This window comes from Pagrus major, chromosome 11 (assembly GCF_040436345.1).
Source record: "Pagrus major chromosome 11, Pma_NU_1.0".
Taxonomy (NCBI): domain Eukaryota; kingdom Metazoa; phylum Chordata; class Actinopteri; order Spariformes; family Sparidae; genus Pagrus; species Pagrus major.
The window spans coordinates 22,086,050-22,100,982 of NC_133225.1; the positions used below are offsets into that span (position 1 = coordinate 22,086,050).

The window sequence follows — 14,933 nt, forward strand, 5'->3', positions numbered from 1 at the left end:
CTGCACAGCTGACTCCTGTTGCTTGATAGATAGCCACAGATTTCACTGCTGAGAAGTGGATCACTGGATTATTTTTGCTATATGCCCACTTAATTTATGGCATAGCTGGGGCTAATCAGATTTGGCTCGCTGTGTTGCCTCGGCTCGCTGGAAGGGGTCAGTGGAAAGTGCGTGACGAGCCAGCGCGACACTTCCTCAATGATCTTGTTGTTGGTGCAATGAGGCTCAATGGAGCCTGTGTTATTGCCTTGCGAGGTAATACTGCAAGGAATGTGAGAGAGGGACGCATAATCAAGACCAGCACCACTGACCGACTTCTTGTTTTTATGCTTTTTTTTTATGTAGAAAGGAACATGAATGGCTACTGTTTGGCTACTCCCTTCACAGTTACTCTTTAACTTCTGTCATATTAACTGCTAAGTAGTTTATGTCATAAACCAGACTATTTCAAAACACTCTATAAAAGTCTCTGTTCAATGATAAGCTAAATGAAAAACTGACTTTGATTTAAAATTGTTGGATCAAAATAAAATGAAATTTACCTTGAAATGAATTATCACACACAATGTATGATGTAACTCTTAATGTATTTCATTTTTATATGAAATGTAATACTACTGTTATGACTAGTATGTTGCAACCCAATATTTATTTATTTTTCCCAAAACTGGGAAGGCCTTTTATTCATTTTTTTTTGCATTTCTATTTACGTCTTTAAAATAAGCATTTAGGTTTAAGTTAAAGGACATTTCCTGTCAAACGCCAGGACGTTAAGTGAGATCTTGTCTGTTGCCACCACACACGATGTCTTTGCACAGCGTGGCATTGAACTAGGGCTGCACAATATGGTAAAAAAAAAAATCATAATGCGATTATTTTTACATATATTGCGATATGATTCACGATTAGTGGGAATGACCATTTTAGCATTGCAATTGTCATTTTCTGAGAAACTGTTAAAATGATGATGATGCGACATTTGTTGGGTTTTATGCCAAACAAACATGTTTTCTTACAAACAGCTCTCGAACACCTTTATTATAATGCACATTTGTCTTTATCAAAAACTTTGCAGCTTCTGTGGATATTGCACTTGGCCGTATTGTGATTAGGCTGCAGGGAAGAGCTCAAAGTTGTTAATTGAAGCTAGGGATGTAACGGTATGAAAATTTCACACCACGGTAATAGTGACCAAAATTATCACGGTTATCGGTATACCGTGGTATTTTTAAAATGTCTTCAAAATGTTGAAAAAACACTGATACACTGATAAATTGAAATAATTTCACCAAGATTTATATTTAAATAGATTTATTATATATATTAAAAGGGTTAAGGTATAAGCAGCCTGTTTTTGAAACGCGTCCTGTAATGTCTGCGTTACAGAGGTAGAATGAGATGTACTGGCAGTAGCACTCGATTGGCCAGCAGACCCTCTCTGTGAAAAAAATGAATAGAAAATGTCATTATTAATTATTACTGTCATTGTTACCTAATACTAAGGGTGCAACCAACAGATCACAAAACTCACAATCTAGATCATATCACTTTTGTGAGAAACAGGTTGGATAATCTTTTAGATCAAAACAAAAAGGATTATTGTTAAATTAATTATGAATACTCTATTTTGGCTCTTATCTCTATAGACACTTGTTATATTCACCATTTTATATTATTCTTTAGATATAGTCTATTCTACAAATAAGATACCAAGCGAATGTGAACAGACATTATTTTTCACCCTCGAGGTGCGGTGGATCTAATGCACCCACTTCAGACAGGGTTCGTGCTAATGCTTTTAGCTTAGCAAGCTACAGTGAAGATTTTAGCTTTATATAGGGTGTAAATAACATCTTTTCAAATCAATTTGGGATTTCTGGGTGCCCGACAAGGCACTGTTGTTTTTTTACTTTTTAAAACAGGCCCCTATCGACTTCGGACGTTTAGGAGAATACTGCAACACTGTTTTGCTGTTAAGTTCCACAAATGTTTTGTGGACTACAAAACAACACCTGGCTTTCAATCGGCATGAGTAGTTTTTTATTAACAGCCCTGAAGTAAGTTGCTGCCTGGCTGTTTTCCTCTTAAACATATGACAACATGGAAGTGAAGTAGGAGATGTGGTGTTGTGTCTTTTCGCCTGAGGTCTTTCCGTGTCGCAGGCAATGATAGGCATGATACCTTTACACATGTTTAGTGTGATATGATATATTCACGTGTCAGGACTGGAAAGTTCAAAAGTTATATCAATATCAAAGAAACAGAGATGGACTGATACAAGCTGTCTTGAGATAGAACGGTCAGAAACCAGAAGTGAAGTGTCATATTTGTCCAGGAATGTTTGTGTTGATAACATCAGTACAAAGCCTGTTTCACCACTAACAGAGCAGTATGTACACACTGACACGGTGCATAACAACAGTGCTGAGAGATAATAAAATAAATCCCGACTCTTCAAACCACACGTACACCACACTTGAGTCTTTTATTTAAAGCAGGTGTACCATGAGCAGAAGACGCGATCGCTTATTTTAATAAAGAAAGTACAGTACATCAAGTTCCACCTTCAGAAATCAAACTGCATCAACAGGAGATCCAAGGAAGGCATTATAGTGCCACCCCCACTGATTTACATGGGATCTTCAGGAAGTGAAGAGCAGGAACATCAGCGCCGAGCACCAGAGATGGAAAATCATAATTCATCATTACTGCTTTGAGAATCTGGTTCTGTCTGATTTTCCAGTCTAGCAGAACAGACAGAGGTTAGTTTTGAAGTCTCACAAAAGACCTCAGCCATTTCATCTTAAACCACACGGCTTTATCAGGCAAAAACAAGACGATTTCTTTCAGTACACAAAGTGAAAACTGAAATGAAATGCAAGATATGTATCTGCACGGAGGCTGGCAGATGAAACTACTTACTGATGATAAACCCTAGTGTTTGTGTGTGTTGCTTTATGAGAACTTCAGTAAGTTCTCATAAAGCACAAAACATGTGCGGTAATTCCCTCACATGCATTGCTGTATGAGAAAACTTAAATGCTCTTTCCAGACTACATTTTACAGGTTTCGTAAGTATGAGGAGCCATTCTTATATATGTGTGCATATGTGCATGTATGTGAGGCAGCGTTGGTCTCTTTATCTCGTTGGAATTAGACCCTTAGCTCTCCTCCTTATCACTCTGCCCTGTTTGCTCAGACCTTGCAATCTTCCACCTCTCAAATGCGGGTTTGAAAAAAAAAAAGAAGAGGATTAACCCATTAGCTCTCATCATTTCTGCTTTATCCTTCATTCAGCCAACTCTCAAAGTTTCAGTCCCGGTGGCCTCTCCCCGCCCCCACATGGGTCCCCTGCCACAATTACGGCAGCAGGCCGGCCTCCCTTTAGCCTATTAAGGTGTTAAATGAGGCCTAAGGGGCTTAAAGTTAGCTATGCATTTTGAGGGATTGTCTTTTGCATTTATGTTTGTTTTTATGGTATGTCTTATGGTGAAATCGAGGGGAAATTTTCGCATTAGTGGACAAAGTGTTGTCACATAATCTTCCATGTATAAAGCTTTCTATCACATGATCATTTCTACACCTCATGAGAGTATCGCTCAAAGTCAGGGTGCACGCTTGGTTTGGTTTCTCCCAGGTCGAGTAAGCTTTCCACCCCGTCATAAAATGCAAATTTAAGCTTTAAAATGAATGAATGAAATGAATGTGCGAGAGAGAAAACGAGTTGAACAGCAAACGGGCAAGCTGGCAGTGTTGAGGTGGAGCTGTTAATTGCAATCAGAAAGGGGATGAATTTAATTAATTAATTTAGTTGTCAATGATTAAATTAATCGCCAGCTAGTTTGATCATTGATTCCTCAGTTTGAGTCATTTTTTAAGGAAAACGCAGTCACATTTTTCTGTTTCCTGCTGCTTAAATATTAATATTTGACAGTTGACAGTAAATTGAATATTTTTGGGATGTTGACAAAACAATACATTTGAGGACACTGATTAACATTTTTCACAATTTTCTGGCATCTTATAGACAAAACAACTAATCAATTATCAATTACAATTAAACAACTATTAACACCTTAATCAACAATGAAAATAATCATTAATTGCAGCCCAATTTAAACTCGCTAAATCACATCAGGATTTACATTTGTACTTTTTGGGAAGCACAAGATGACAAATAGTTGTTTTGATGTGGTGGCAGACTATTGCATTTAGAAAGCTTTCATAAAGAACTGAAAATAAAATTGTGCAGGAAATCCTCTATTAGTCTGCAAAGTATTTCCTCAGCTGGCAAATGGCCTTTAACCCAGATATGGTTAATGTTACAGAGTTGCTGGGGCTGTTGTGTTGATGGGGAGTTGTGGATGAAACATGTTAGTTCCCTTACTCTCAGAATTCATCAGCTAATTCATCAGCCGCAGTTTTTGAGGATTTCCACATAATAGCAGGTTACCCTCCCAAGGGGGTTGATAATGTAAAGTACAGTGGTGATTTCCCATGGAGGCCACAATATAAAGACTCAACAGGGGTTTTTAAGGGGATTCATCCCAGGACCACTGAAACTCAGCTATAGTTTAGATATTGAATGCCTTATCTCCCTGGTCAAGGTCTGGTTATTCATAATGTGTGAGAAGGAGATACCAAAGACAACCTCTAGCCTGTTTGCACAACCCGAAAAGGGTTAGCGTAGCTTTACTACCTTCCTAAAATGTCGTTCTTACCCCAAATCTATGGCTGGCCTATCGACTGAAATATAAAGTAGTACGCAGTGTCTGAAATGAACTTTTTAACTCACTGGCTTTTTTTGTGTGTCACATATGTGTTCATTTCAGTACATTTCATAGAGATAAAAAATATAATGTTTAATACAAAATTTGAAGCAAAATGATTTAAATGAATTGATCAGCGGTTCATGAATTCAAGCCTAAACTAAAAAAAACACTCCATGTGAAATCCCTTTTTGTGTGTTTGTGCAAACTCTGACACAGACAGCAGAGGACATGATATCACAAAAACGTGTTAAAGACTCTCAACATCTTTTTTTAAAATTACATTACTACTTTGACATAAACATTTACCTGCCAATTTGACATTAAATCCACCAGCTTTAGGCACTTGGTGGTTGCTAATTTCGGACCCTTTAGTGTTTAGAAATCCAAAAATTTAAGATGCCATTTCGATTAAAATATCTGGAAGAAGGCGATTTATGTGCAGTCACACAGCACCAGCTGATTGTACCAGGAGACTGAGAATTAGCGTGAAGAGAGTGCACAGATGTGGAATGCCACCTGTTGCTCGTTTTTATTGAGAATAAGCGTGAGGGGTCAGTTGGAGGTGTCTTGAGGGGTGAGATCAGGTGCTGTAGTGTTTTTATTATAGGGCTGGGTATGGTTAACAAAATGTAGATACGGATACCGGTTCCTGAATGATACTTTTTTCCATACCAATTTTTATGAAAGGTGTTGTTTGGAGTAAAACCTGCACAATTATCGGTTTATATGCCTGTAAACAAATAGACTGATGTATCAGTGCTAGGTTTCTGTTTGGCACCTAGCTGATTATCCTTCCTTTCAGGCGGCTACATGCACACATGTAGAAAACATTAGACCTTTCTTTTTTTTCCATTGTACAAACATCTAGTTCTGTGTTTTCATGCATTCTTGACGATTATTGCTGTTATATATTACAGGCTTTATAGACATCAAACCTGCCTCTCGTTTAGGGAAGCAAGAAGATCATATGTAGTGGCGCAATGTAATTTTCACCATCTAGCATGTCGGAAGTCATGATGCCTGTGATGAGCAGTGGCATGAAACAAAGCGACCACTTCTGCTTCCCTCTGCACAGGAAGAGTCAACAGCTTTTTTGTAATCACTTCTGTCTTTGAAATTACATATATGACACACAGGAGAGAGACTGCGTAGGAGGCAGTATTATTTTTGGCTCAAACATGGAGTGAACACATGATATTGTGCTTTTTTGCACACAGGTTCAAAGTGTGTGGCTCCTTGACATGTTGTGTAATGGGTATTGTAAATATTATAGTGTGCACATACAAATATGTATGGGCTGCAAATATGTAAGTCATTTAATGAAAAGTACATGGATCCTAAAGAGGTGCCACCAGTAGTTCTTGGTGTCTCTCTGCTTCACGTTTTTTCTGTAGTTAAGTAGAAGAGAAACAAGTATTCTCAGTCAGACCAGATCCTGTTAGGTATCCAGTTTATACTGGTGCTGCTCTCCTTCGGACAACTGCAGGCATTCAGTTGTGCCTCTATATGTAATGAATCAATATTAAATATCTGTCGGCTGCCTCGCTGCATCTGCTCCGTCAGTTGTCACTTCCTTCACCCGCTGAAGAAACACAAGTTTCACAGCTCTTATTTCTTGCGCAACATTTCTCTAACATACAGCCATAGTATAGCGTGACTGAAATACTTTTTCCTGTGCTGGCTGTGGTTCATTCTTGACCGTTGCTTGATATAGCTCAGTTGTATAACATTTTGTCGACGTGTTGCTTTTGTATTTCACACCTTTGTAGACGATTTGCTGTGGTGGCAAAACTTTATGTCTTTAAAGTACATTTGTGGCTGTGGTATTAGACCAGTAAAGGGTGTCAGCTGTATATGCTGACTGCTAATGGGTGGTTGTTTGGTTGGACCTGAGGGCATTTGTCTTCTTGTTTTTCTTCAAACTCGCTATTATGGCTCAGCCAGTTCATTTCATTCCTCTGTATCACAGAGAGACAAATGTGCCAATTGTTACATTTTATGAGAAGTTACTCAGCTTTTCTTTAATCTTTCCTGCAAATGATTAAGAGCTGAACATTGAATCGAAATATTATCGAAATCGCAACATGACAAAATTAAATATATAGTAGTAGCTGCAATCTTTTGATCAAGGTGAAATGTGCGACCAAGCAGCGTCATAATGAAGTACTGTGCTGCTGCAGAGATGACCCCTGGCCTACAAATCTTTTCTTGAGATGTAAAAAACACAAGTTTGTTTGGTACAGACCTCAACAAATGTCACATTTTAGGACTTTTTTCAGTGAAGATGAAAATCCCCATGCAAAAATGAAAAAATTTCCACGAACTGGGAATCATGTCATAATTGCAATATGACTTTTTTGTATTTACCATATTGAGCAACCTTAAAATAAATGTATTGTTTAAGGTGTGGAAAAACAGCGAGTGTCATGTAAATACAGCTGAGAAATCAATATTTAGTTCTTTTATTCTTTGAGGAACTGTAATTCATCTGATGTGACACCTGTGACACAGTTTCTTACTCATTTGGAGATTACTGATATTGTGTTAATCTGAGCTGCTCTTATTTCTGTCTTCCTGTAAATTGTTCTCTGTGTAAGTACAAAGAAAACAACTTAAAACTAGTGTCACATTTGATGTATGTGCACATATTAAGCCAATAAAGCCGATTCTGATCTCACAGATTTGGGCCTACGCAAGTTTTTCTGGGCTTCCACTTGGATCTCTTATTGTCACACTGTCTGAGTGAGAAACACATGTCACTGCTGAGTGGTAGAGTAACAGTGATAACCAGGATGTTTGTGGGTGTTGTCTCTCCTCTCATCATGTATTCATGACTGTGTAAACAGAAGATATGGAAAACAGTCAATTTTCCTGTGAATGGAAGCAGAACTTAATTTCACTCTCCAGCCTTTGCAGAGACCTTGGACTTAACATATATATATATATATATATATATATATATAGTGTTATGCCTCTGTTTTGTTCAGAGCATGCCTCCACCCTTATTACGCCACTACACCCATGAAATGCTGGTATGATTTTCTCAAAGCCACATGAGCCGAAGCTGGAGAGAAAAACAACCCTCCCTAGGATAAATGATCCCCTCTGGTTAGATCCTCGTTGTAATGACGAGGTATATCGTGGGGGAAGGATTACTGTGGTGGCCACATTTTAGACAGGTTAGCATGCCTGAGTGTATGTAGTTGCAGCTAGTATCTTCATTGTGCTTAGAGAAGCTGCTGACTCAAATATGGTATATCAAACCTTGTTTCATTGGAGGGAAGTTTTTGAGTTTCACGAGTCTGATAATGCTTTAGCACTGAGGCTTTTTGCACTCTGGCATGAATAAAAATGTGGCTAAAACATTAAAAACCTTTTAATTATTTAAAGTTGTAATCAGAGGTAGCAAAGGACGCACTTTTTTACAAGTAGAAGGAACGATACTTGTGGAAAGAATATGAAATTTAAAGGTAGAATCAGAAGTTTTTGTCTGAGCAGTTCTTGTACGGTAGTTGATTGTTGTCTCATTCCCAGGACATCAGATACCGACATTTTGGGTTGGTAAAGCGTCCCGAGTGCAGCATGAACTGAGAAAATAAGAAAATCCAGGTTGAAGGCTGCAGGGTCTGCAGATAGGAGACACTAACACACCCTTTCTCCCCATTCGATTCTCACTCTCTGTCTGTTTCTGTCTTGTTTTGTCTCTTAATTTGTTTCGACTTACTACGCCTGCCATGCGTGATATTCACTGGTTGAAGTCAGTTCCTGTGATGTCGGGAAGGCGGCGCGCAATGACACAAAGTAAAAATAATCGATAATTCAAATGCATCAAAGTAAAGTAATGAGCCTGTTTTGAAAATGTAAGAAATAGAAAGTACAGATATTTATGTTAAAATGTAGCGAGTCAAAGTAAAAAGTTGTCAGGGAAAGTAAAGTAAAGTACAGATACCTGAAAAATCTACAGTAACAAAGTATTTGTACTTCAATACTTCCAAACTCTATACTAGCTATCAGTGCAAGAGACAAAATGTTTAGATGAGAGAAGTTTCTCTAAAGTTTCTGTAAAATAGTCACACGAGACAGACATGTGATAGGGCAAACAAAGGTAGAAAGGACATTTTCATGGAGTCTTCTGAATACAAACATTTACAGTATTAGTATTGAGTTGTTACTGGATATTGATGTTTGTCTTTCAGCTACCTAAAACCAAAATATCAGTAAAGGGTGGTTGTAATAGTGACACACATATAACTGTTACTCAGGAACACCATTCATGCTTTCATTCAGGGTGTAGTCAGTATAAAAGTACAATGCAAAACCTGAAGTTTCAAAAAGTATGAAACCGGGGCAGGTGGTGGTTACAGAGGTCTGTTCATGTATTAGTCAGTGTAGCTGAATGAGTGGTCACATACAGTCACTGCTGCCTCTTGTCATGACTCGCACTTCAGCGTGTCCAGCAGCACCTGCACATGAAATTTATTTCCCCACACGCTGCTGACTTGGTGTGTGCAGGTCTTATCTCTGCCTGGCTGATCTGAGCTGCAGCGTCACCAAACCCTTCTCAACATTTAGACCAAGTTCTGAGTAAACAGAGAGTGGGCAGGACAGAGCGTTCTCACCCCGATGTAGTTCTCTGGTAAAGGTGGCATCCCTGATGTGTCATAACAGTTGACAATAGGGAACAGACATTATAGATACTATAATGTTGAAGCATGTGGCTGTGCATACCTTAGCACTTTTGGGAACAGGTATGTAGGTGAAGCTTTACCGCCCACAGAAGTTGTACAAAAACTCCCCTCTGTGTCTCTAACCTGCAATAAAACATTATAAAGGGGAAGAACACGGCAGTCACCTCTGAATATTAATGCTGTGTGTTTTTAACAGACAGACAGTGAGACAGTAAAGACTGACATCGCTCATATTTGCTGGTGGGCTGAAACTCATCTTGGCTCTGAGCCAACCAGGTGAAGAAAGTGACGGTTCTTCCTGTGATTTCACTTCCTCTTGTTTTTGAGGCTAAAACATTTTGTCCCGTGTGGGCAGCCTGTCTAGTCTGTTTGTGTGAGTAATCCTGCACGTTGCACAACGGACAGGAACTCAGTGACTGTATATTCATGACTGAATTTGGCATTTTTGTGTGTGAAATAGGGCATTTTCTTAATTTTCTACTTTGTTGTAATTTTCTGCTCTCTTTTACAAAACTTTAGTCACTTGATAATCATAAAATCTAGTTCCTCAAATAATATGTTGGAATTTTTCTTTCTGCATCATCCATGAACTTTATTTATCTTTTGAACTCTTTATGGTCAGAAGAGCTGCAAGGATTAGTTGATATGTCGATAAAAAAAAGTTGATCACAAATAATTTTGATAATCATTTTTAATCGTTTTCTTTTTTGCTTTTTCGAAAAATGATCTGATCAGTGACTCAAAACTGTGACACGATCCAAACCGTGAGTCATGAGCATAATCAGCAGATTAATCAAAGATGAAAACAGTCATTAGTCTCAGCTCTAATGTAAGACTGCGAAACAGGTAAACAAAGCAATCTCAATAACTCAACAACAACATTTCAACATACACAAAATAAGACTCCGATCAGAAGTCTTTAGGGTGCTAAAGATGTCCACTTTAGTAAAAGGCCGATGGATGGAAAATCTCAGAAGATCTCAGATCTGATGCCATGGGCAAAGTTGTTAAACTGAGCTTTGTCACAACAAAAAGCTTTCACTCTCCAACAGACAGACGGGAAGCAGCAGTCTGACACTGTTATTTTTCTCTCTCTCTCAGGTCTTTGTAGTCTGTCAGCAGACTCCTGTACTCCTACCTTCACACCCACTGCTCGTGCCTCATTGAACACTGTGCGACTCAGCTCTGCTGCCAGCTTTGGTTTCCTGCCAACTGAAGGAAAAACCATTGAGACAAGAGAGAGAGGCCTCTGTCTCCACAACTGCAGCTGACCACTGACTGCATGTCTCAGAGCTCTGACCGACCCCCCTCCTCTTCCTCCTCCTCCTCCTTCCACTTCTCCTCAAGGACCCCCATTTGCACATAACCATAACCTCTAAATCTCCAGCCAGCTGCTAGCTGCTTCACCACGGACACAGTTGGCAGTTGCTCTGCTTGGGCAGAAGGATCGACCATAGTCCCCCGACTGGTGCTCCTTCAGTGGGGGAGGGAGGGGGAGGAAAGCAGCCGAACGCTGTGCCGCTTTCCCCGGAGATGAAGCTGCAGGCCGTCATGGAGAACCTGCACAGGCAGCAGAGGGCCAAGCTGCTGATGGAGCAGCAGCTTCAGCAGCAAGCCGCTGCCCAACACACTCAGATCCGCACAGGTGGAGGAGGAGGGGATGAGCCCATGGGGAGCCCGGCCCCTGAGGCGGAGCAGGCCCAGATGGCAGCACTGGCAGCCATGCGTGCGGTGGCAGCAGGGCTGCAGAGGGTGTCGGACAGCCCGATGTCAGAGCGCAGCAGCGGCGGCGAGGACGAAGGTGATGACGATGACAACGATGAGGGGGAGGAGCATTACAAGGACATGATGGGGTCAGATGAGGAGGAGCAGATGTAAGTACAGCATTTCTTTGATTAAGTTCCCTGAAAATCTGTGCCAGTGGTCGTCTTTTTCAAACACTTTTCTGTTGTTGATATATAGCAAACGGAAATGGGACGAGGAAGACTTTGAAGGCGAGATGGAAGAAGACTTCGACGACGACCTGGCGGAGGAGGGTCTGCCAACGGGCCATGAAGCAGTGGCTCCCGGGAAGGGCATCCTCCTGCTGCCTCACCGTCAACTCCACCCCCACTCCCAGCTGCTGAAGGCCCGTCCCAGTGTCGACCAGGAGCCCCGTGTAGCCATCCTGCCTCCCCACGCCACACACGGCAATCTGGGTGGGCAGGACCATGGAGAATGGACCTATGAGGAGCAGTTCAGACAGGTAGGATTGCTTTGTGTCTTTATCGACTAAATCAGGGCTATAGCATGTTTCTACTGGAGATTCAGTCATGTCAAAATCTGCAACTATATCAGCTAAATTCCTGAAGTATCCTAAAGTCAGCTGCTGTGGATCCTCATAAATCTGGTTTTGTTGACCGTTGAGCCACATCTGGCTGTCACACCCTTCACATCAGCTGCGCATAAAGTAATCCGACCAGGGTGGGAAATTCACACCAGCCACGGGCCAAATGTTGATAAACCCTAAGCTGAGGCTTTTAAGTTTGTCTTTGCCACCTGACATTCTGGCAGGCTACATCTGTTGAAGGTTGGTGTCTAAACAATCACTTATTCTTGTGGAGCAGCTTAGTGCCCGCTGAGATTTGACATTTGCTAACTAATGTGGCCTAAGAGTTAAAAAAAAAGAAGAAGAAAAAGCTAGTTTCCTGTCTTGAATAGGACTGCGAGCTGAGGAAGAGAAGCTGAGGGCAGCAGGAAGAGTGGGGGGTGGGTAAGGGTGCATTTAACAGCTTTACCATGCTGGCGTTTACTGTAAACATGCTAGTGGGCTGAACATTATGAGGGAGGCCCCGGTGGAATAAGACGGGCTGTTTACGTGAAGAGATTTAGGTCTGTCAACAGCTAAATTTGGATGGAGGGCTGCTGTCGAGAGACTGAAACGACGTGTAATCCACTCCCTGTTCACTACTGGTGATAGAAACGGACTACTGGTGGATAGTTCTACAAATTAGCTTGCCACTAACCATAAGTGCAGTATGAAATGAAGTTATTTACATGATGAAGGAACAAAAATAATTGACTTCAACAAGTAGCCTCCTTGTGACCATTTCTTTTTTTTTTTTAATTCCAGCATTATAAAGATAAGTAATTTGTCTTTGTCAAATGTAAAGCAGGAACATCGAGCAGCACTTAACTGAATCTATTTAGCTATTCGTCTTTATTGTCACTGTGCAAAACAACGACACAACAAAGCATCTACCTGAGCTGTGTAGTGCAGAATATAGGTTAAAGTGGTAAAAATAGAATAAACTAAGATAAAATAATACTTGAGAAGATACCAAAGAAAAAAATGTTTCTACAAATACAATTGTCAGCACTTAAATGTTCACAAGATACAGTTTAAAAACAAGAATGACTAGGTTTAAACATAGTCAGCACTTACACACGTACAGTAATCTGTAACAGATCTAGCCTAGATCTAGAAACCCTTAAAACTTGGCTCTGCTTTTGTGTAAAAACCTGAAAAGTAAGGCTTAAAGCGTATACATCATCATGGCAGCCACTATTGAAATGCAAACACACTCATGGCCCATGGTAATATCTCAAACCATAACACGTGGCTGACTGTATCAGCAGCAGCTTGTCGTCTAGAAGAGACTACTTGTTTGGGAGTTGTTGTTTTTGAGACATTTATATTAATACCTTCAGTATGTTGGAGGTAAATTAACTTCACCCAGACTGCATGTGCTTCATTTTTAAACCTAACCACAGATTCTGTAATTTCAGGCCTATTTCTTGTAATTACAGAGCGTATGGAATAAAAACTCCTCTAAAACCTATACTCTGCTTCTCTAAATAGTCCACCCCTCCCTCCGTAAAGCTTTGTGCGAATTGATACTCTCAACAGTTTGTGGATTTCGTACGTCAGGTAGGACATACAGTGCATTTTTATCATGACATGTCAGTCAGTCACCGACGGTTACATAATCAAGACAGCCAGTATCTTGACTGTTAAGATAGTGTAACCCACTCCACTGTTGATTCAAACATATGTCACGCCTATACAACGTGAAACTCACCGAACCACAGACAGTCATTTGAAGCCTTCTGCATTTTAACATCATATAGGGAACAGAGCAGCAACAGTCGCATACGTGTCGAGCCTCATGACTGCTGAGAGTTTATAATACTGTGAATCCAGGATTTCAGTCTAGCACATTATTCACACAGGACTAATTCTGACCTTGGATGATTACGGTGATTAGTAATAATTGCAGCTTTGGCCTGTGATTATAATCCTCTGTGAACGTGCTGTGTCTGCAGTGTGTAAAGCAAAAAATGACAGACCTGCAAAGATGAAGATAGTCTGTCCCCTGATAATTCTAACCCCATGCAAATCGAACTCAGTGATTTCAGCCTAATTTATATTTGGTGGGTTTTTCTTCTGCTTCTTCTTTTTCTTCTGAAACCACCATTTGTGGTTTCTCCTTGTCATGTGAGAAAGAAACGGTAGTTGAATGAACACCATAGTTTTTGATGCATTTTCTGTGCTATACTTCCACATTCTTCTTTCCTGATCAGATGGGTAATACCTGTAAAAATGTTGAAATTATATTGTAATAACTGTAATAGTGGTTAGCGGTGAGTCATGTAAGCACCAAGCAAAATGTCATAACTTACCAGGGCTGCACGCACGCAAATGTGCCTCCATGAGCTGCCTGAAAACATCATCGGAAAATTCAGCGTGAGGCAGTTTTTAAAGCCTGAAAAACTTTACCGAAAACCCCCGTCACTTGACCACGCAAAAACCCATAACTGTGCGGTGTCCGTCAAGCTTTCATAACTTCAGAGGTTATGACTTAAGATGGCATGAGATATAGTACCTGTCATCATCATTATCTACTCACTTTCATGCTGATGGAGAGTCAGGCTTACACACAGTTTCGGTTTTGCGGACTGCAAAACGTCACGCGACTTTCCATCTAATTGAATGCAATTAGACAATGAGACAATTTTTGGGTGATTAATCTCTGTGTCAAAACAGATTTGGGGACAGTTGATCTTGGGAGTTGATGTCTCCATTGTAGAACAACTAATCTATGGGATGTGACTCAGGCAGTCAGTTATTCATGGATGAGGTAACGTGTTAAAGTTTTATTCACGTTAGTTTTAGTCATGTTCACTGACTTCCTTCCTCACTCTCTGACGTGTCATCAGATGTTTCCCTGTAAGTTCTAGCAAGCGACAAGCGACCATATGAGATGCACCATGAATGAAATTATAGATTTCTCTGGGTTTAACATTGTTGGAAACATTTGGGATAACAACAACATATATAACAAATGTGTAGTCGTTGTTTTAATCTCTGGAAGTCTACATTTTCCCTAAAGATCAGAAAGAACTGAAAAAGAGTGTCGAACCTGTTGAGGAAGACAAAATGGTTGGCACAGAAATGGAGCATTGCAAGTCTCTGAAGCCAGAAGCAAACATG

General features: G+C 40.3%; 1 protein-coding gene across 2 annotated transcripts in view; it reads left to right on the forward strand.

The window, feature by feature from the left end:
- arid3a (AT-rich interactive domain 3A) overlaps positions 1 to 14,933 on the forward strand; it is a 42,917-nt gene that overhangs the window by 6,575 nt on the left and 21,409 nt on the right. Inside the window, exons 2-3 of one of the 2 annotated variants that reach the window (XM_073476557.1) lie at positions 10,562 to 11,334; positions 11,423 to 11,705. In XM_073476557.1, coding sequence (XP_073332658.1) covers positions 10,994 to 11,334; positions 11,423 to 11,705 — 624 coding nt within the window. In that variant the 5' untranslated portion in view covers positions 10,562 to 10,993. Of the gene's footprint in view, positions 1 to 10,561; positions 11,335 to 11,422; positions 11,706 to 14,933 lie in introns of those variants that run through there. The other variant, XM_073476558.1, reaches the window with a different exon arrangement.